The sequence below is a fragment of the Helianthus annuus genome, chromosome 4 (genome assembly GCF_002127325.2).
Source record: "Helianthus annuus cultivar XRQ/B chromosome 4, HanXRQr2.0-SUNRISE, whole genome shotgun sequence".
Taxonomy (NCBI): domain Eukaryota; kingdom Viridiplantae; phylum Streptophyta; class Magnoliopsida; order Asterales; family Asteraceae; genus Helianthus; species Helianthus annuus.
In genome coordinates, this window is record NC_035436.2 from 136,286,363 (window position 1) to 136,307,680 (window position 21,318).

At 41.7% G+C, this 21,318-nt stretch overlaps 1 protein-coding gene across 2 annotated transcripts; it reads left to right on the forward strand.

The window, feature by feature from the left end:
* Nucleotides 1–284: 284 nt before the first annotated feature.
* Nucleotides 285–20,450, forward strand: LOC110936873 (probable receptor-like protein kinase At2g42960). 2 transcript variants are annotated; one of them, XM_035989105.1, is made up of 11 exons: nt 285–584; nt 665–738; nt 937–1,055; nt 1,232–1,347; nt 1,924–2,490; nt 2,644–2,892; nt 3,178–3,341; nt 3,740–3,967; nt 4,041–4,190; nt 4,303–4,404; nt 20,135–20,450. In XM_035989105.1, the coding sequence occupies exons 1-11, from the start codon at nt 371–373 to the stop codon at nt 20,276–20,278; spliced, it is 2,127 nt and encodes a 708-aa protein (XP_035844998.1). In that variant the 5' UTR covers nt 285–370; the 3' UTR covers nt 20,279–20,450. The 2 variants fall into 2 exon arrangements, with proteins under 2 accessions (XP_035844998.1, XP_022034980.1); XM_022179288.2 differs by lacking the exon at nt 20,135–20,450 and adding an exon at nt 19,542–19,969 and having other exon boundaries at nt 289–584; nt 4,303–4,410.
* The last annotated feature ends 868 nt before the right edge of the window (nt 20,451–21,318 follow it).

Below are 21,318 nucleotides of genomic sequence, written 5' to 3' on the forward strand. Positions count from 1 at the left end.
ACCAGATCTACATTTTGGCACAAACTACAGGTACAATCCGTGTCATTTAGTAACTTACTCTAAATTATTAAATTATTTGATAGTTGGAGCAGGTGGGTTCGAATTTGTTTTGTTGTAACCTCATCAAATTTGGAATAAAGATATAGTCGCATCCCAATCGTTTCTATGTTTTTGTTTTTTCCCCAATACTTTTTTTGAAATTCTTCATATGTGGGTTGTTATTTTTAAGTATTATTTTATTTGTAGTGGGGTTTCTTTATAATTTAATTTAATTAATATCTTTTAAAAGTTAGTAATAACAAACGGATTTTGAAATCTTTATAGTTGGAATTTGCAGACAAAAAGTTCTATTTTACTAGAGGTTCTCCAAATGACATTAGAGGCTATTGATCATAATCATAACAATAATCATAACCATAATCATGACCATGATCATGATCATGATCATGAAGGTGTTGAAAGAAAAATTGTTTTGGTGGGAATTGGATTTGATGAATGTGGGAGAGAGCTGCTTGATTGGGCCATGGTAGAAGTTGCAGAAAAAGGTGACCGTGTGATCGCGGTTAATGTTTGTCGTAATTCAGGTAGTGTGATATAGAATTTAGTGTGATTGTTCTAAGCTTTGGATATTAATTTTCTTTTTTTTTTTTTAAATGATTTTCAGAATATGTAGCCAAGTATGAGAGGTTGTTGGATGATTATTTGGCTGATTTTGAAGGTATTTGTGAGCACAAACAGGTACTTAAAAGAATGAAAATTTCACCAAAATTTAAAATCATGCCGCGATGTCAAGCGTGTGTGATTGGCGAAAACCTGAACACACACGCGTTATAACTAAACCAACAAAGTTGAAAATGAAATATTCTTGAAATTTGGGAGATATTCGATATTGGTAAATCGAAATTGGACGCGTTATAACTGTATTGTTTGTTTCAGGTGGATCTAACTGGGCAGGTATTAACAGGAAATTCAGTAAGAAAAGTTTTGGTCAGAGAAGCAAAGTTTTATTCTGCAGCTTCTGTGGTTGTTGGGATCAGCAAGATCAAGGCTTTTGGGTACATGGATTGTTATAATATTTTTTCTTCTATTTAAAATTCAAATTAAAGTCTTATTTTTGCTTCAAGGGTATCCACATGGTAATACTTTGGAGATTGTGTCAGTTCAAAAAAGAATTTTATTTTATTTATTTAATTAATTTTTTTATTTTATTTGTTTGGTTATAATTCTGCAGTTGTTGCCTTTCAATTGCCAAATATTGTGCCAAGAAGCTACCTTTAGCTACTCAAGTATTGGCTCTCCATGATGGGAAAGTTGTTTTCAAGAGGTTTTCAAATGGCCTACTTTCAGGTATGTTGTATGGTCCACAATGATCATGTTAGGCAAGGTTTGGTTTATGCTAACGATCTTGTGGATCCGGGCTTGTATGTTTTGTGGGGCGATTAATAAATACACGAATAATCACAAAATTGGTTATTTTCAAAAAGATTAAGGACAAATAAGGTATTTTCTTTTGATTTTAGTTACGGGTCAATTGCTAACTAAGTAAGTGACTTTTGTATCTTATAACAAACGATGATGAGGCGTTTTGCCTTGTAGCATTCAACTGTTAGAAGACAAAAATCTAGAATACGGTCTGTATTGGCAACTTCAAGACACGTACGTATGTGATAAGTCGTTATCTTAGATAGCAACTCACCCTGAAGTGAAAGTAAAAATAAAAATAAAAATAATACCCGTTTGTCACCATGGATTCTCAATTTGTTAGTTCACCGCCGGAACTAACATTGTGGTTTTTTTATAAAAAATAATAATAATAATAATAAAAATATGTTGATATTATTTGATCTCTAGATTATATGTGTGGCATTAAATAGCAGATCTTAATATCTAATTTTTATTGATTATATAATATTCTAATCAAAGGGTCAATGAGAGATCCAAGGCCAAGTTTCTACTTAATAGAGAACTCACATTTGAAAGACACTCAGTCAGAGTTTTGTGAATCTGAGGCATCTGATATGGGCAGACACAGTTCTGAGTGGGTCAGAAGTTCAAAAGACGAAGATGTAACTCCGTTCGAGTCGAGGAAAAAAGCTTTGAGCTCGGTTTCTGTTGCACTAGAAGACTTTGCACATCAACGACCTGGCTGGCCTCTGCTTCGAGCCAACACTGTGTTGACTCCATCAGCATTGGAAGCCAAAAAAATGTCTGTGGTCAAGTGGGTCATGAACCTCCCAAATCGGGCTGCACCTGCAGGAACACCGCAGGCTAGGACCCCTTCGTCGTCTAGCAGTGATATTAGCCTAAAGAGTTCCGAATCGGATTTAAGATCTGAATGCAGCATGTTTACAGACACAAGTAATGAGAGTGACACGCCTAAGAGCCATGAGTTGTCTGAAATCTTCAATATTTTACATAAAACTAACTCGTCGCGCTGCCAATGGATTGGGTTTGATGTACTCAAAGCCTCAACTTCTGACTTTGCATCCGGTAATTACGCATTTTCAAGTTTTTTTGGGTTGCAAGTGTTGTGTTTTGTTTCTTTATACTTGGTGTATGTTTCAAAAAAAAAAAAAAAAAAAAACATAACAAACTGATTGTTATGATTGAGTTTATATATTCTAAAACATGTGATTTTGGCAGAGAATCTGATAGGGAAAGGTGGTTATCATGATGTATATAAAGGGATATTTCCTGATGGAAAATCAGCTGCTGTCAAGTTCAGGAAGGCATCAAGAGAAGCATGGAAAGATTATATCCTCGAAATCGACATTATGACGTCGCTAGATCACAAGAACATCACACCGTTGTTAGGGGTGTGCGTGGAGGACGATAACTTGATTTCGGTTTATGATCTCGTTCCTAGAGGAAATCTAGAGGACAATTTACATGGTAAGTCTCCTTTAAAATTGATCACCTAAGCCTGGCTAGTGGAAAACAGAGCGGGTTCGGATGACGGGTTGCAACTGGGTTGGGTCAAAGCGGTTCGGGTCAATGCGGGTTTTGACAAAATTGAGTTCTGGCCAAAATGGATACAGTTTTAAAAAGTAATGATTTGGTTCTTTCAAAGCGGGTTCTGGCCAAAATGTAGTTGGGTTGAAATGAGACGTCTTCGAAAAAAAAAAGTAAAAAAATAGGTTCACCGGCTATAATTTGATGATTCGTTTTGGTGTTCAGGTGTAATGAAGGATAAGTCGGTTTTATCATGGGAAACAAGGCTGAATATAGCCATTGGAGTTGCTGAAGCTTTGAACTATCTGCATAAAGAATGTCCGAGGCCGGTTCTTCATCGCGACATCAAGTCTTCAAATATTCTTCTCTCTGACGAATTTGAGCCACAGGTTGGTAACATGCCTAGATTGAAACCATGTTCTATATCATATTACTTATCTATTCTTGTTGTAATCATATTTGATAATAGGAATATTGGATTTTAATAATCTCAACTATTCGCCGTTGGCCGCCAACAGTCCCACTTAAAAAATAATATAACTTTTAACATATTGGTGGCCAATATGTTAATAGTTGAGACTGTCAGTGGTTTATTTTTGAAGTTAGGATTGGTGGCAGCTAACAACGAATAGCTGAGATTATTAAAATCCAGTATTCCTTGATAATATAACTTTTTTATTCAAACAATTGAGTTTTGGGCAAAAAGTTCCATTGGTTAACCCGCCCAAACTGCCGAATTCTTTCTAGATTCTAAAAGATGATTTCGTTTCTTAAACTTTGTTTGCAGCTATCGGATTTTGGGCTTGCGATATGGGGACCCACAACTTCGCCGTTCCTGAGTCATGGTGATGTAGTTGGAACATTTGGGTATCTCGCCCCCGAATACTTTATGTATGGGAAAGTTAGTGAAAAGATTGATGTTTATTCTTTTGGGGTCGTTCTCCTGGAACTACTGACAAGAAAAAGACCAATCAGCTCGGATCCTGTGAAAGGGGAAGATAGTTTGGTTATGTGGGTAAGTATCTTGAGTGTGCATAAAAGCAAGCTTTAGTCGTTTTTTGGTTCTAATCATGTTAAACATGTACTAGGCAAAACCGAAGCTGGAAAAGGGTGATCTAGCAAGTGTATTGGATGTTGACTTGGACAAAGAAGTTCACAAAGATCAAATAGCTCGAATGGCTCAGGCAGCAACACTTTGTCTCACGCGTTCGGCTAGGAGACGTCCTACCATGAGCCAGGTTAGAGAATAAAATATTGTTTTGCTTATGAATTCCTACAAAGAAGTTTTATGTTCACTTTTTTGTGTCTAGACAATTACATGATTTTTTTTTCTATATCATGATTGTTTAGGTTATAAGAATACTAAGAGGGGAGCACGATTTGGATGAGCGGGTGACCAAAAATGATTTGGTGGTGTCATGTAATAACGAGGAGGATGACGACGACGATGAGGTGAAGATCAATTCGGTAACCAAGAATTATCCGAGTCAAAGAACATGGGCCTCGGGCCTGTTTATGTTTTTATTTGTGTTTATGTTATTAAGTAATGGGTCGAACAATTAGTTATGTTTATGTATTTAGGATTGGGCCGTAGGCCACCAGTTGGGTCGAACAGTTTGTAAATATGCAGCCCGATTAGAAGCCGGATATGGAAAAGGGAGTTTGGGCCGATTAGCGAACCGGTATGTCTCATAACCGAATGGCGGTTATCTCTGAAACGTCACAACCTTTCTGAAACGTTGTGACTATTAGACATGCCTCTTGATCCCCTATAAAGCCGCTGCCAAACTCCCCTATTCATACGGTTATCATTCGGAAGTTATCAAGTATATTCGAACGTGTGTTTATCAAGTTCAGTTTATCATATTCAAGTTTCAATTCAGTTATATTCATTCGGTTAGTTTAATACTTCTGCAAATCATTCTCGTTCGTTTGTTCATCATGAGTCCATGCGAGTATTGTGGTTTGTATGTGAGTGATTGTGTTTGTGGTCACAAGTCCATCCGTTCCGATTGGTCCTGGGCTTCCGATGACGATGATAGCAACATTGGTATCAGAGCCAAAGGTTTAACAGGAACCGGAAGGAATTGTGATCAAGGAGAGAACCGAATCGGAGGAAACAAGGGGAAATCGGTTATGACCGATTTTGGTGATGATGTGTTTGTTCGTAGTGGAGAGTGCGGCCGGGCGGCGGAAGTGGATGAGTACGCGCAGGGGAAGCCAACCATGAGAGAATCCATAACAACTATATTGCGATAATATTTATTACATTTGTCATCCCATACTAACAAACAATACAATCACATAAGTTATCACAGATTTCTTGTCCTCTCGAACAATTCAAATCCGACAACCTATAATTTAGATGAGTTTCTAGACTTCCTAGCTTGATTTGATGTAACTTCGGCTAAACCTGCAACATACGTTAAAACTTTGTCAATACAAAAGTATTGGCGAGTATACAGGTTTGATATGTGATAGTGTGATAGATTGAAAGTGCTGCGAATTTCCACATGCATAAACGTAATACACAACATATATACTCACAAAACTGATACTACCAGCTAAGTCCTCGATGCTCGACTCTTGATGGCATAACTAGACCCCGTCGGGCGAAATAGTACTATACTAGTCTTGGTGGGACGTCACGAGTATAAGTCCTAGCATACATGTACTAGCATCACGTATATCTACGCAAACAGTTATTCGCAAGTGAAAAATAATCCAATTAAATCATTCGTTTGATAAGTTTGGTTTTTATGGAACGTATGTTACACCCAAAATTCGATAAAAGGGGTCAAGTATACTCACAGCGCGTTTTCGGTTAGGTTTGCGGAACCGGTGCCGGAGAATATCCTGATTTCAGATAATTTACGTGAGTGATAGATTACTATGCGTGAAACGGCATCGATTTGCGTGAAATCGGGCGAAATTGGGTCAAAATTGGACGAAATGCTGAAATTGGGCTGGCCCAGTCGAACAGGCCACTCGATCGAATGGGCCTGTTCGATCGATTGGGCCTGTTCGATCGAATGGGCCTGTTCGATCGAATGGGCCTGTTCGATCGATTGGGCCTGTTCGATCGAATGGGCCTGTTCGATCGATTGGGCCTGTTCGATCGAATGGGCCTGTTCGATCGATTGGGCCTGTTCGATCGAATGGGCCTGTTCGATCGACCAGCTGTTCGATTGGCCATCCTGTTCGGCTGTTTTCGATGATTTTTCGAGCGTTTTTCGGCGTTTTGGGTCGAGACGTTACAATGAGGTGTTAAGCAACTGAAACCCCGTCAATTCCAACCTGTTTCATCGGCCGGGAATCACCCCGTTCGTCGGAACTGGTCGTTTTTGTCGGTTTTTCAGTGTTTAACTCGAAATCGATCATTTTATCACTAGAAATGTGTAGGAGATTGGTCTAAGTTCTGGTTCTACCATTTTTATGTATAGATCTGATGTAAAAACCTTGATTTTACTTAGGAAATGCCCTAGATCTAAGTTGTTCTTGATGATATGAGGTCAACACCTTGAAGTTCATAAGAACTTGTGATGAAATCAGTCAGAACATCTCAGATCCATGACTATCTTGATAGGAAAACACTGATTTGGTTGAGATTCATGAAAAATCGTATGTAAATCATCCGAATCTGAGTTGTTCTTCATGGGATGACATCACCTTTGAAGAACTTTATGGTGACATCACCTTAGAACAGCCCAAATCCGTTGATTTCACGGTTGGAATTCAGATTTTGAAAGATAGAAAGATGAAGGATTGCATTTGGATCAAGAAAGTACAAGATTCGGGTTGAAAACTTACAAGAATCGGAAGAAATCGAGAGATTTGAGGGCTGGAACGTCTTGGTCGGTTAGGAGCAGCAACACAAGTGTTTGGGAGTGAATGGAGGGGTATTTATAGGCAAGGAAGGAGAAAGGAAGGCAAAACTGCAGTTGGTTCGGCTGGCCCGTTCGATCGGCTGGCCCAGTCGATCGGCTGGCCCAGTCGATCGGTTGGCCCAGTCGATCGGCTGGCCCAGTCGATCGGTTGGCCCAGTCGATCGGCTGGCCCAGTCGATCGGCTGGCCCAGTCGATCGGACTGGCCCATCCGATCGGACTGGCCTATCTGATTGGGCCGGTCTGACCAATTGGGCTAGTCTGATCGAATTGGTCCGTTCGGAAGCCGTTTGATCCCGTTTTTGGTGCGATTTCGACGGTTTGAGCCATATTTTCATATATTTATATAATTATTAAATTATTTATTATTATTAATCACAAAAGGGCCGTATATACGTATTTATGTATCCAATTCTCAGTGCGGTGATCGAGTTACGCGTGCCTTCGAGTGCGTTCTTCGATGTGATGTGCCACAATGATTATCGGGGCACCACTTACTCATATTGCCATCATCGTCATGACGGTTAGAGTCATAGTACTCACCCGATAACCCTCGTTAGCGTTGATTACTCACATTTTGACACCTCACGCTCATCGAGAAGGGTAGTTTAGGCCTTTACTCGACATCATCGTGAGTGTTATGCAAAATAGGTTTGTACTAATGATAGAATATGCGTAATTATTCGATTATACTTCGATTTAGCGATATAATTGATATAGTTACATTATGATCCGAATCTCCGGTGCTAGGCGTAACGAGTGTATCGAGTAGTAACAACGCACGAAGGTGCGGGTTGTTACAGTATCCCCTCCTTTAGGAAATTTCGTCCCGAAATTAATCCAATAGTAGGGTCGTAAGAGTTGATGCGATTGAGAGTAGAGATTATTAGCGTCTAGATAACGAGCGATCGATTACGATTTGGCGAGTGAAAATAGAGAGAGCATACGATTCGATTACTTAGAAGTGATAACACATACAAAAAGCAATTTTATAGCGTTTTAAACTTACCAATACTCGATTAATTTCCGAAGTTAATTAAGAAAATCTCCTCATGGCGCGGTGTCGACCGTTTTGATGTCCACACCAGCGCTATGTGGAGGGCTTTGTTATTTGATAACAGGTTTTGAGTTTTACATTTTAAAAGAATCAGGTGGCAAAATAAGTTTTAAGAAAACTTTCCTACAACGTGGGTTCGAGCGGAACTCGACTGCCGAACCCTCGTTCTCGGGAAGATTCCTGTCGGTTATTGCAAAAGTTTTTAAGAAAAGAATTGGACTTATGAAATTTTCATTGGGCACGGAGCCAAACTGATTCAATGTTTTCTCCATGTTGTAAGGAATTTCATTTGTCCAACGGTTTTAGTAAAAATTTTATAAAAATAGGTTTTTCTTTAATGATACAGAAAGCAATTTACATCGGGCCCCACGTGGCACTTTCCCACGAAAGTTTGTTAATATGACTAAAACACTTATATATAGGAAGTACCAGCGGCGTATCCACCATGTTTTACCCATATTATCTCTGTTTCGTGCGGCGGTGTCACGTGTGCCGATACGACACAGATAGAATTTCGGTTTCCTTGATCCTAGCGATGAGGTGCTAGACCGGGTTTTGAATAGAAATAAGTTGGATGCAAACCAAGCGTAGGCAGCGGGTGCGAGTAGTCCGGTCGCACAACGCTGATATGGTATGCTTGGTTGGGCAACGAATGACACGATTTTGATTCGGGTAAATGAGATTCCGATTTGATTCCACACAAGGTTCGCATGGCACGTTTCCACAAGACTTGCTAATACGTCAAACGCCACGTTTTCCATGTTAGTTTTATCTTGTGAAGCGATGTCAGGTACCCTAATATTACACCACCTGCGATGACTTCCAAGTAACTTCCGAATATCGATAGACAATAGATTTCAACAGATTGATAAGCGACGATTGTTGCGTTGCGGGTGATAGACGATTGATTGAACTGATTACACCACGAATAGTACTAAGGCTAGCCCACCCGGCCTTTTTCCACAAGGTCAACTAATATGGTCAAAACATCACCATGTTTCAATCTTGTTAGTTTCGTCTCGTGAAGCGAGGTCTTGTGCGCTAACATGACACGTAGAATGCGTGCATTGATAAGTAATAGCGAACCATGATAAGAGTATCGAGTTGGTGGATTAGGTGCGAGGCGCGTTAAGAGTGGAAGGCGGCGAGTGATTCTCGATACTCGTCTAGCGAATCCACAATAGGCGATCCACACCAGCTGATAGAGGTTCACACAATTGACAACAACTAGCGTTAGAGATTTCTAGACAACACATGATGCGATTGCGATTTCGAGCCACTTATCGAATGATTTGATTGCGAGATTGATCCGGCAAAACTGCGATTAAGTTGCGTTCTAGACTTTACGACCAGCCTCGCGTTGCTCCAATTGCTCTTCGGGGTGAACTTACCTAAGTTCATCGATGTGGCAATTTGTGTACGCGGACTTACGAGAAGCCTCGCAGTGATGCGGTTTAGTTTTGTTACGCCTTGTGATTGATGGTAGAGTGTCAAATTAACCATAATAGTATAATAGGTCTAGTAACGTCCAACTCCACATGGCACTTTCTTCACGAGGTTTCGGTAGTATGGTAAAGCGTACCCCCGCGTCACCCCTACTACTTATGCCCCGTGCTTTGGTGTCACACTTTGTTGACACGACCAAGACCCTTGACCGTGCTCTTAAACGTTATGGCACCTTCTTCACGAAGTTTCGGTAGTATGGTAAAGCGTACCCCCGCGTCACCCCTACTACTTATGCCCCGTGCTTTGGTGTCACACGTTGTTGACACGACCAAGACCCTTGACCGTGCTTTTAAACGTTATGGCACCATTAGAACTTCACTACGATCTCCGTGCACTGACCAAGGTAATCCCGTGTGCACCCGTGATTAGTTGTCCCTTGCACGTATACCGTAGCTCATTCTAAGAGTGTTATAGGGATAAAATACATAATATAGTACATAGTGCTAGCGTTTAGATAGTGCTCGATTGTAAGAGAAATAGAATCCACACACGATGATATATGAAATAAGTTCCAGAAATGATAGCGTTAAGTCGCATTATTACAACAACATTAGGATCAAAATAACGTTGTTTTGGATACTTGCGGAGACGGCGGTTGTTGATGACTTCCTTCCAGGTTACGGTCTTGTACGGCACTGCGACGTATAATGCCCATACCAGTTGCAATTTGCGCAATAGCGACATTTGGCTTCTAGCGGGTGATGATACGTGCATGTGAAACACAGGGGATGAGATCCATTGTAAGCTCGCTTTGACTGAACTGGAACTGATCGGAGAGGTTCGGGTTGCGGCAGTCCAGTTGTTGAAGAGTCTGGGCTCACGGTCTTTCGTTTGCGGCTCGGTTGGGCTTCCTGAGTTGATGCGGCGTCGTCTTCGGATTCGCCTGATGATTTGACGGAGACATTGTCGGGGCAATCCTTAGAAGAATCCTCCGAGGAGCTGTCAGATGACCCACCGACCGATTCTCCAGAGGAATCGTCGGATGAGTGGATGATGATTGCTTGATGAGCTCGTGTGACAGGCTTCTTGAAGAAGAATCCGTCCACGACTCGTTTGCTGTTGAGCTCTGCGGCTAGACGGTAGGCTTCTTCGATGGTAGTAGGTTTTGCAGCTTCGACAAAATCACCCACACACTCTGGTAAGCCACGAATATACTTCGTGATAGCTTTCTTTGGAGTGTCGACTTGACTTGGGCAGATTATTGTCACGGAGTAAATTCCAAACTCTCGTGCGGCACTTAGAATTCGTCTAAGTTAAGCCTTTTGATCGTCTTTGGATATGTATGGCAGCGGAAGACTTGATTTTGTGTGAACACAAGTAATGTTTGTAGTGCAATACTACAACAAAGATGAGTGTTTATTAATAGAGCAAAGTTTACAAGTAGGTTTCTTACAAGGAAGTTGGGTAATTACAAATGAGGCCACTTATGCCTATTTATACTAGTGCCTCATGTCTAGATAGTTCCTAATCTAGATAATTCCATACATAATATCTAGTTGCTGAATTCTAGAGACTTCTATGCAAATATCCAGCTTTGTGATGATTAATGGCTGATCTAGAGTCTTCTTTGGTAGCCCTTATAACCAGCATTTTCTAGTGTCTTCTTTGATAATATCTTGGTGATTTCATGATGTTTCAAGAGTGATCTAGATCCTTCATAGCTGGATCTTATGGGGCTGATTTTCCAGCGTTTTCTAGAGAGTTCGGATGCCTTGTAAGTTGCTTTGTTGGTCCCGAATGTTGTAGCATTTTCCGGAGACTTCCAGCAGCCCCTAACGAGTCTGGAACAGCCCGGAATATTCTGGAAACGCGGTGAAAAGACTTGGTTTTTAGGCGGGACGTGACATCCTCCCCCACCTAAATTCGCAACGTCCTCGTTGCGACTCTTGAACACCTTCGGTCTTCTCTTTATGAGTTGTAAGGCTGATATGGTCTCGTGTTGTTGGGTCGGTTTTGTCTCTAGTTCGACAGCGTATACTTGTTTCTTCTTGAGAAGGTACATGGTGTTTGTGAATGGTACCATGACAGCGTTGGTCTGACGGAAGAAATCTACCCCAAGAACGATGCTGTAGTCGTCTATAGGTGCAATGGTGAAGTCTAGCCTTCCTGACCATGTCCCGATGCTTGTCTTGACATCCCATGCGTTTCCTTGTATTGGCTCAGGATCCCCATTGGCTCCTTTGATCCATCCTCTTCGGTATGTGATCGGTAAGCCGAGTCTCGTAGCCTCTTTTGGGGTGATAAAGTTGTTACTTGCCCCGGTATCGAGAAGTGCTCTTGCTAGTTGGCCATTTATTTCAATATGCACAAAGCGAAGTCCCTTGGGTGCTTCTCGTATGTTGTTATTCACTGATGCTGATGAGGAATCTTTGGTTGCCTCGCACTCCGCCATCCTTACGCGTCTCCCAGTGTACGCGGTTAAGGCATTAAGGACTTGCAATTGTATTGACCCCAATTGAGCCTCTTCTGGCTCGGCGGGTTCATTATTAGCCTTTTCCATGGCGTTAAGGCTATTCTTCTTTGGGCAGAAGCGTGGGTTATGTGGCCCATCGCATATCAAACAGCCCTTATAAGCTTCATTTGCTATTTGCAGTGGTTTCCGGGTTTCATCTTTCCGGAATTGGTTGTTAGTGTTGTTGGTGGGCCTGGTTCCCCCACCTTTTGAAGGGTTGGTTTCCACATTTGTGGATTTTGATCGTGTTTCGTAACGATCAGTTAAGCTTTCAGCCGCAATGATGGCTGAGGATAAGTCTTGAACGTTACGACGTTCAACTTCGTTCTTGGCCCAATATTGTAAGCCATCGATGAAGTATGCCAAGGCGTCCTTGGGCGAAATATCCGGAATCTCAAGCATAAGTGTTGTAAATTCATTGACATAGTCCTTGATAGTACCCCGATGCTTGAGATTACGAAGTCGAATCCTCGCTTCGTACTCCGCATTTTCCGGATAAAATTGCTTTTTGATTTCTTTAGTGAAATCAGCCCAAGTAGTGATGATACACGTACCTTGTTCAATTTCCTTTTGTTTGCGTCTCCACCATAACGCAGCCGTTTCTTTTAAGTAGAGTACCGCCGTCTTGATCTTCTTGTCATCGTCCACAACATCTATGCCATCAAAGTATTGTCCGATTTCCCAAAGAAAGTCGTCTACAGCCCGTGCTTCTCGTTTACCAACGAACGGCGTGGGTTGAGGGACTTTAATCTTTGAGGAAGTAATGTTCACGGTGTCTCCCCCGCTTGCTACAGCCCGTTTGAGTAGTCTGACTTCAGCTTGGAGGTCTCTAATGCCTTCTTGACATCCCGTGAGTTCTCTTTCTACGTTACTTCTGATCTGACCCAGCTCCTTCGTGATTAGCTCTTTCATCTCGTTTCGTAATATAGCCATGGCGTCTCTGACAGCATCTTGCATTTCAACGAGCTCACCACTCAAAGGCTCTAGTTGTTGTAGTGATTCGTTGACATGTTCTTTGTAGGTGTCGAATTCAGCCCTGAAGCCTTCGACATTAGTGTTGAATTCAGCAATCGACGTTTCAACATCTTCAATGCGTTTGTCCAGACTTGCAACAAGGTCTTTGGACATATCTCGATTCTTTCTGCCACCTTTACGAGCTTCATCCCTTCCACGGTTCTCGTCTCTGGTAGCATCGGTTGTTGGTTTTCCTAAGTCAGCCATCCCAAACGAATCGTTTTTGGCTCTGATACCACTTGTCACGGAGTAAATTCCAAACTCTCGTGCGGCACTTAGAATTCGTCTAAGTTAAGCCTTTTGATCGTCTTTGGATATGTATGGCAGCGGAAGACTTGATTTTGTGTGAACACAAGTAATGTTTGTAGTGCAATACTACAACAAAGATGAGTGTTTATTAATAGAGCAAAGTTTACAAGTAGGTTTCTTACAAGGAAGTTGGGTAATTACAAATGAGGCCACTTATGCCTATTTATACTAGTGCCTCATGTCTAGATAGTTCCTAATCTAGATAATTCCATACATAATATCTAGTTGCTGAATTCTAGAGACTTCTATGCAAATATCCAGCTTTGTGATGATTAATGGCTGATCTAGAGTCTTCTTTGGTAGCCCTTATAACCAGCATTTTCTAGTGTCTTCTTTGATAATATCTTGGTGATTTCATGATGTTTCAAGAGTGATCTAGATCCTTCATAGCTGGATCTTATGGGGCTGATTTTCCAGCGTTTTCTAGAGAGTTCGGATGCCTTGTAAGTTGCTTTGTTGGTCCCGAATGTTGTAGCATTTTCCGGAGACTTCCAGCAGCCCCTAACGAGTCTGGAACAGCCCGGAATATTCTGGAAACGCGGTGAAAAGACTTGGTTTTTAGGCGGGACGTGACATTATGCTAAGCTGTTTGAACCTTGCTGTATAGCTCGCATTGTCACCTTCGGCTTGCTTGATTTCCCAAAACTCGTTCTCTAGTTTCTGGACTTCGTGAGGGGGACAATATTCTTCCTTCATGAGTTCCTTCAGCTCACCCCATGAAAGGGCGTAAGCTGCGGAGATCCCACGTTTGTTGCGTTCGGCGGTCCACCAATCGAGTGCTCGGGATTGGAATACTCCGGTGGCGCAAGTAGTTTGAAGGTCCTCGGGGCACCCACTCTGACGAAGGGTAACCTCGATGGCATCGAACCACTGGAGTAATTGAGAAACACCTCCTTCACCCGTGAAAGGCATTGGATCACAGGCCTTGAAGTGTTTGTAGAGGAATGCAGATTCCGTCTTGACGTCTTCCGGGGCTCGAGAGTGGCTTTGAGAGTGCACTTGCGCGACAATTTGAGGAATGAGCTTGACCACTTCCTTGGTCACAATTGAGGCAATCCTCTTATCGGCGCGTCGTCTGGCTCTTCTCCTAGCCTTTCGTCTCGAAATAGAGTTGTTGGAAGGCATCTAGACATAAGGATTTGGAATGAGATTCGATCATAATGATTTCTGAACTTTTGATGCGATTTGATTCGATCAAAACTTGGTATAGAATTTAATTAAACACATAGGAGCCACATAGGAAAATTCTAGGTTCCTAAACTCTCACATAATTGGTTCGTTTTGTATTTAATACATATATAGATATAGTTGTAGGTTACACATAGATATTGATTCAGAATTTGCGAGGACGCGATAAGAGAAATGGCGTGAGCGAATTCGAGTACTTAGGCGTTTGTTTTGTTGCGATCATTCGGTCTTTGTTTTAGATTGCGATGGCTGTGCAGGTTGTGCGCTTGTAAATCGAGGTTCGTAAATCCGATAAATCGAGAAAATCGGTAAATCGTAAAGCTTAAATTTGAAAACTCATAGACGTAAACCATACACGTAAAATTTAGATGGAATGCCTTGGGTGTTTAGGCGTTGACTACCCAAGTAACCCGACTATACCCAACAAGTTCGGGCATACGCGTTGACCTAGGGGACTCATGCTTCCACTGGGATGCAGCTCCTGACATTCGTCTCTCTAGTCTTCGCGTAGCCTGAGTCGTTGTTATGGTCGTGTCCTTGGTGAGAGCTTTTTGTAAACCATTTTATAGAGTGGAACAGTTGATTAAGGTATGGGTTTCACCCCTGGCTTAACAACTTCGTTCCCATTGGTGGTGGCGCTCATCGAATTAAATTCGAGAGTTCCACTAGAATTTTGAAATGGAGACCTTTTGTCGAGATGCGGATGTCACTCCTGACTCAACAAAGAGTTCTCGTGCTAGAAAAATACGCTGAGTGAGTGATCCTATCGAGAGTTATTGGTTTTCACACCTGGTCTCGACTAGATCACTCGGTTTTGTTATGCGAGTAGTTTTGAAAACATGTGTATTGTGTCAGCCTTAGGAAAGGCTAAGTAACCTTCTAGCCTTAGGAAAGGCTCTTTGTGTGAAGCTGTAGTATGCGGTGTTCACACAATTGTTGTAACTTTTCAACAAATTCGATCGAGAGTAGCAAGTTGGCCCAAACAAACCCTAACGAGTTCGTAAGAGTCGGCCTGTTGGTACTTAGACTATAGACTAGGTCACTTTCATAAGACATCGACCCGGACTAGGTCGAGTCTCAAACTTTGCCTAATTCCCTACAGTTATGGCTCTGATACCAATCTGTCACACCCCAACCGATGGCGGAATCATCGGGGCGCGGCACTAGGCGAATCAGATTGCTCAAGAGAATCCATAACAACTATATTGCGATAATATTTATTACATTTGTCATCCCATACTAACAAACAATACAATCACATAAGTTATCACAGATTTCTTGTCCTCTCGAACAATTCAAATCCGACAACCTATAATTTAGATGAGTTTCTAGACTTCCTAGCTTGATTTGATGTAACTTCGGCTAAACCTGCAACATACGTTAAAACTTTGTCAATACAAAAGTATTGGCGAGTATACAGGTTTGATATGTGATAGTGTGATAGATTGAAAGTGCTGCGAATTTCCACATGCATAAACGTAATACACAACATATATACTCACAAAACTGATACTACCAGCTAAGTCCTCGATGCTCGACTCTTGATGGCATAACTAGACCCCGTCGGGCGAAATAGTACTATACTAGTCTTGGTGGGACGTCACGAGTATAAGTCCTAGCATACATGTACTAGCATCACGTATATCTACGCAAACAGTTATTCGCAAGTGAAAAATAATCCAATTAAATCATTCGTTTGATAAGTTTGGTTTTTATGGAACGTATGTTACACCCAAAATTCGATAAAAGGGGTCAAGTATACTCACAGCGCGTTTTCGGTTAGGTTTGCGGAACCGGTGCCGGAGAATATCCTGATTTCAGATAATTTACGTGAGTGATAGATTACTATGCGTGAAACGGCATCGATTTGCGTGAAATCGGGCGAAATTGGGTCAAAATTGGACGAAATGCTGAAATTGGGCTGGCCCAGTCGAACAGGCCACTCGATCGAATGGGCCTGTTCGATCGATTGGGCCTGTTCGATCGAATGGGCCTGTTCGATCGAATGGGCCTGTTCGATCGATTGGGCCTGTTCGATCGAATGGGCCTGTTCGATCGATTGGGCCTGTTCGATCGAATGGGCCTGTTCGATCGATTGGGCCTGTTCGATCGAATGGGCCTGTTCGATCGATTGGGCCTGTTCGATCGAATGGGCCTGTTCGATCGATTGGGCCTGTTCGATCGAATGGGCCTGTTCGATCGATTGGGCCTGTTCGATCGAATGGGCCTGTTCGATCGACCAGCTGTTCGATTGGCCATCCTGTTCGGCTGTTTTCGATGATTTTTCGAGCGTTTTTCGGCGTTTTGGGTCGAGACGTTACAATGAGGTGTTAAGCAACTGAAACCCCGTCAATTCCAACCTGTTTCATCGGCCGGGAATCACCCCGTTCGTCGGAACTGGTCGTTTTTGTCGGTTTTTCAGTGTTTAACTCGAAATCGATCATTTTATCACTAGAAATGTGTAGGAGATTGGTCTAAGTTCTGGTTCTACCATTTTTATGTATAGATCTGATGTAAAAACCTTGATTTTACTTAGGAAATGCCCTAGATCTAAGTTGTTCTTGATGATATGAGGTCAACACCTTGAAGTTCATAAGAACTTGTGATGAAATCAGTCAGAACATCTCAGATCCATGACTATCTTGATAGGAAAACACTGATTTGGTTGAGATTCATGAAAAATCGTATGTAAATCATCCGAATCTGAGTTGTTCTTCATGGGATGACATCACCTTTGAAGAACTTTATGGTGACATCACCTTAGAACAGCCCAAATCCGTTGATTTCACGGTTGGAATTCAGATTTTGAAAGATAGAAAGATGAAGGATTGCATTTGGATCAAGAAAGTACAAGATTCGGGTTGAAAACTTACAAGAATCGGAAGAAATCGAGAGATTTGAGGGCTGGAACGTCTTGGTCGGTTAGGAGCAGCAACACAAGTGTTTGGGAGTGAATGGAGGGGTATTTATAGGCAAGGAAGGAGAAAGGAAGGCAAAACTGCAGTTGGTTCGGCTGGCCCGTTCGATCGGCTGGCCCAGTCGATCGGCTGGCCCAGTCGATCGGTTGGCCCAGTCGATCGGCTGGCCCAGTCGATCGGTTGGCCCAGTCGATCGGCTGGCCCAGTCGATCGGCTGGCCCAGTCGATCGGACTGGCCCATCCGATCGGACTGGCCTATCTGATTGGGCCGGTCTGACCAATTGGGCTAGTCTGATCGAATTGGTCCGTTCGGAAGCCGTTTGATCCCGTTTTTGGTGCGATTTCGACGGTTTGAGCCATATTTTCATATATTTATATAATTATTAAATTATTTATTATTATTAATCACAAAAGGGCCGTATATACGTATTTATGTATCCAATTCTCAGTGCGGTGATCGAGTTACGCGTGCCTTCGAGTGCGTTCTTCGATGTGATGTGCCACAATGATTATCGGGGCACCACTTACTCATATTGCCATCATCGTCATGACGGTTAGAGTCATAGTACTCACCCGATAACCCTCGTTAGCGTTGATTACTCACATTTTGACACCTCACGCTCATCGAGAAGGGTAGTTTAGGCCTTTACTCGACATCATCGTGAGTGTTATGCAAAATAGGTTTGTACTAATGATAGAATATGCGTAATTATTCGATTATACTTCGATTTAGCGATATAATTGATATAGTTACATTATGATCCGAATCTCCGGTGCTAGGCGTAACGAGTGTATCGAGTAGTAACAACGCACGAAGGTGCGGGTTGTTACAATGCGGACCGGGGTATCACCAATGAAAAAGTTTCCAAAGAAGGTATTCAGAGGGGGTTTCACGAAGAAGAACGGGAAGAAACCCAACGCATCAGTGGGTAGGCCAAGAAAACCGGGGGTTCGGTGTTTCAAGTGTAAGAAGTTTGGCCACATCGCGTCAATTTGCCCTAGTAAGTATATTATACTATCACCTTTACCAGTCGAGAATGATTATATTGTAAAGGATACTTGCGGGGGTAAATGGGATTCAATCTGGGTTGTGGATCCCACGTTTAAGACGCACATGACGGGAAATCGTAGTTTGTTCAAGTGTTTTAAAAGACACTTCGGGGTTGTAACGAATGAAAGCAAGAAGGATGTTTCGTTTGTTCATGGAATTGGTGAAGTAAGGGTGCCGGTGGACGGCAAGGATAAGACAATTCCGTGTGTTAGTTACGCACCAAAACTTGACAGGAATGTTCTAAGTTTGGAACAACTCCTGTTTCAAGGAATCGAGACGGTTACTATGGGTGAGAAGTGCGTATTGAAGAAGATGTTCGGTTGTCGATCAAAGGGTTTTGATATATACGAAGACAAGTCGGAAACCGACTTGGAACAAGATTATCTTGACGCTTTTTATGATAATCTTGGGGTCGACAATGGGTACAAGGAAGAAAAAGAAAAGTTTCAAGAATGTTTAGGCGATTACTATGAGCGGGAATTTGAAAGGTCAAAAAATAAGAAGAAGGTGTATGACGAACGCCCAAGTACAAGGAAAGTCGTGTACTCGAAAAAGGCAAAGAAAGCTTTAATGATTTATCTCGAAGGCGAGAAGGATAATCCACGACAATCAAGGCAAATGCTTCGGGAACGGGCAATAACCCTCTCTCAACTCAAGGAGGATGTTGTAGAAAGGGGGTTAATCATGGAAAGTTGCATTGAACCAGGAGATCTAATCACTCTACACGAAGAAATCAAGAAGCATCCAAGATTCTTCGACACACCGTTTGAAGAAATCTTAGTTTGGTTCATCACGAACTTTCTTGGAATTGTTTGTGAGAAGGCAATGCCACCGGAGTTAATTGATGGTCGTGATGTTAGCCTCATACTACTACACCGCATCGTGAAGCACAACGGTGGGTTTGATGAGATAATGGCAAAAGACAAATGGGGCGAGATATCGGTGAAGTATGGTTACGACAAGGACGATGCTTATGAAATGAAGGTTGCATACATTTATTATCTAGAGTTGGCCGAATGGTACTTTGATTACATCAAGAAGGAGCGTGCAAGAGAGAAAGTTGGAATGGCCGAGAGCTCGAGCAATTGCGGATGGATCGAAGATTCAAGTGATGATGACGTGGTGGTGAAGATCGAAGTCACCAACAACCGCAAGGAGTAATCGGGATCGAAGGGCTCGGATATTTCTTGCTTAAGGGGGAGAATGAAGATCAATTCGGTAACCAAGAATTATCCGAGTCAAAGAACATGGGCCTCGGGCCTGTTTATGTTTTTATTTGTGTTTATGTTATTAAGTAATGGGTCGAACAATTAGTTATGTTTATGTATTTAGGATTGGGCCGTAGGCCACCAGTTGGGTCGAACAGTTTGTAAATATGCAGCCCGATTAGAAGCCGGATATGGAAAAGGGAGTTTGGGCCGATTAGCGAACCGGTATGTCTCATAACCGAATGGCGGTTATCTCTGAAACGTCACAACCTTTCTGAAACGTTGTGACTATTAGACATGCCTCTTGATCCCCTATAAAGCCGCTGCCAAACTCCCCTATTCATACGGTTATCATTCGGAAGTTATCAAGTATATTCGAACGTGTGTTTATCAAGTTCAGTTTATCATATTCAAGTTTCAATTCAGTTATATTCATTCGGTTAGTTTAATACTTCTGCAAATCATTCTCGTTCGTTTGTTCATCATGAGTCCATGCGAGTATTGTGGTTTGTATGTGAGTGATTGTGTTTGTGGTCACAAGTCCATCCGTTCCGATTGGTCCTGGGTTTCCGATGACGATGATACCAACATGAGGTTTATCCGGAATCAAATGCAGAGTCTCACTTAAGTCTTGTGTTTCTTGACATCGAAGACAAGTCGACATCAGTTGGCAGTGTAGATGTAAACCGATATGGGCACCGTTCTTTACAAGGATACTTGAGGGGAAGGTGGAGTTGATCTTCGAGTTTAGAGTAGCTTTGTTTGCGTATGTAATCACTATCAAGAAAAGTCTTGGCTTCTCGGGAAAAATGTAAATAGTTTTATAGCTAAGAATGTATACGACTGATGATAAAAACTTGCACCCAATAATGAGGTGTTGTGGTTTAAGAAATTTGAGTTTTCTATTAATTTCAGAATGACAATATATTTTTTGTTTTTTTGTCTTTCTTTTTCTATCTTTGGGATGTTGTATCAAAGTATTGGAAAAGCTTAACTCTCTTGTCGTTTCAAAGTAAGATTTTCGGTAGTTAAATTTTGAGTAAATTACAAAAATCGTCCTTTATGTATGTATCGGATTGCAAGGTTTGTTCTTTGTCTTTAAAATTGATGAGATTCATACTTCGTGTTTGCAAACCGTAACATGTTATGTCCTTTACCCCAAACTCAGTTACATTTTAATATTAAATCTGGGTATATTAGTAATTTCACTAATTTATTAAAATATTTCTAATAAATATAACAAAAAAGAATTTTAAACATTAAAAATATAAAACAAATTAATTTGATCTTCTCTCGTAACTCCCATCCTCTTTGTCTCTATTAACTCTCTCTCTCTATGTTCCCACCACTCCTCTAGCAGCAACGGCCTGAAGAAGCATTGAAGATGCCGTTTGTTGACGACTCAAGTGATGATGATGAGTTTATAAGCGTTAGAGAACTGAAGAAGAGAATTGTAGTTCTTGAACACGATTCGATTTACAAAGATGCGAAGATTATTCGGCTTGAAGACACAATAGTGCAAAAGAATCAGCAAATTGATCCGCGATGTTAGTTTGTTCTTCAACATTGTGTATGATCTCCGTGGAAAAATAGAAAAGAAGTTTGGAGATGAGTTTGCTGATCCAACTGACACGGAAAGACGAAGAAAAGCTGAAGAGGATCGAGAGGGCTTTTGCTAAGGATGATGCTGAACGTGCTACAGCGATGGATCTCTACTTGAGAAGATCAACTGATAAACAGGCGGATAAAGCAAAAGCTAAAAGGTTAAAGAAGAAAAG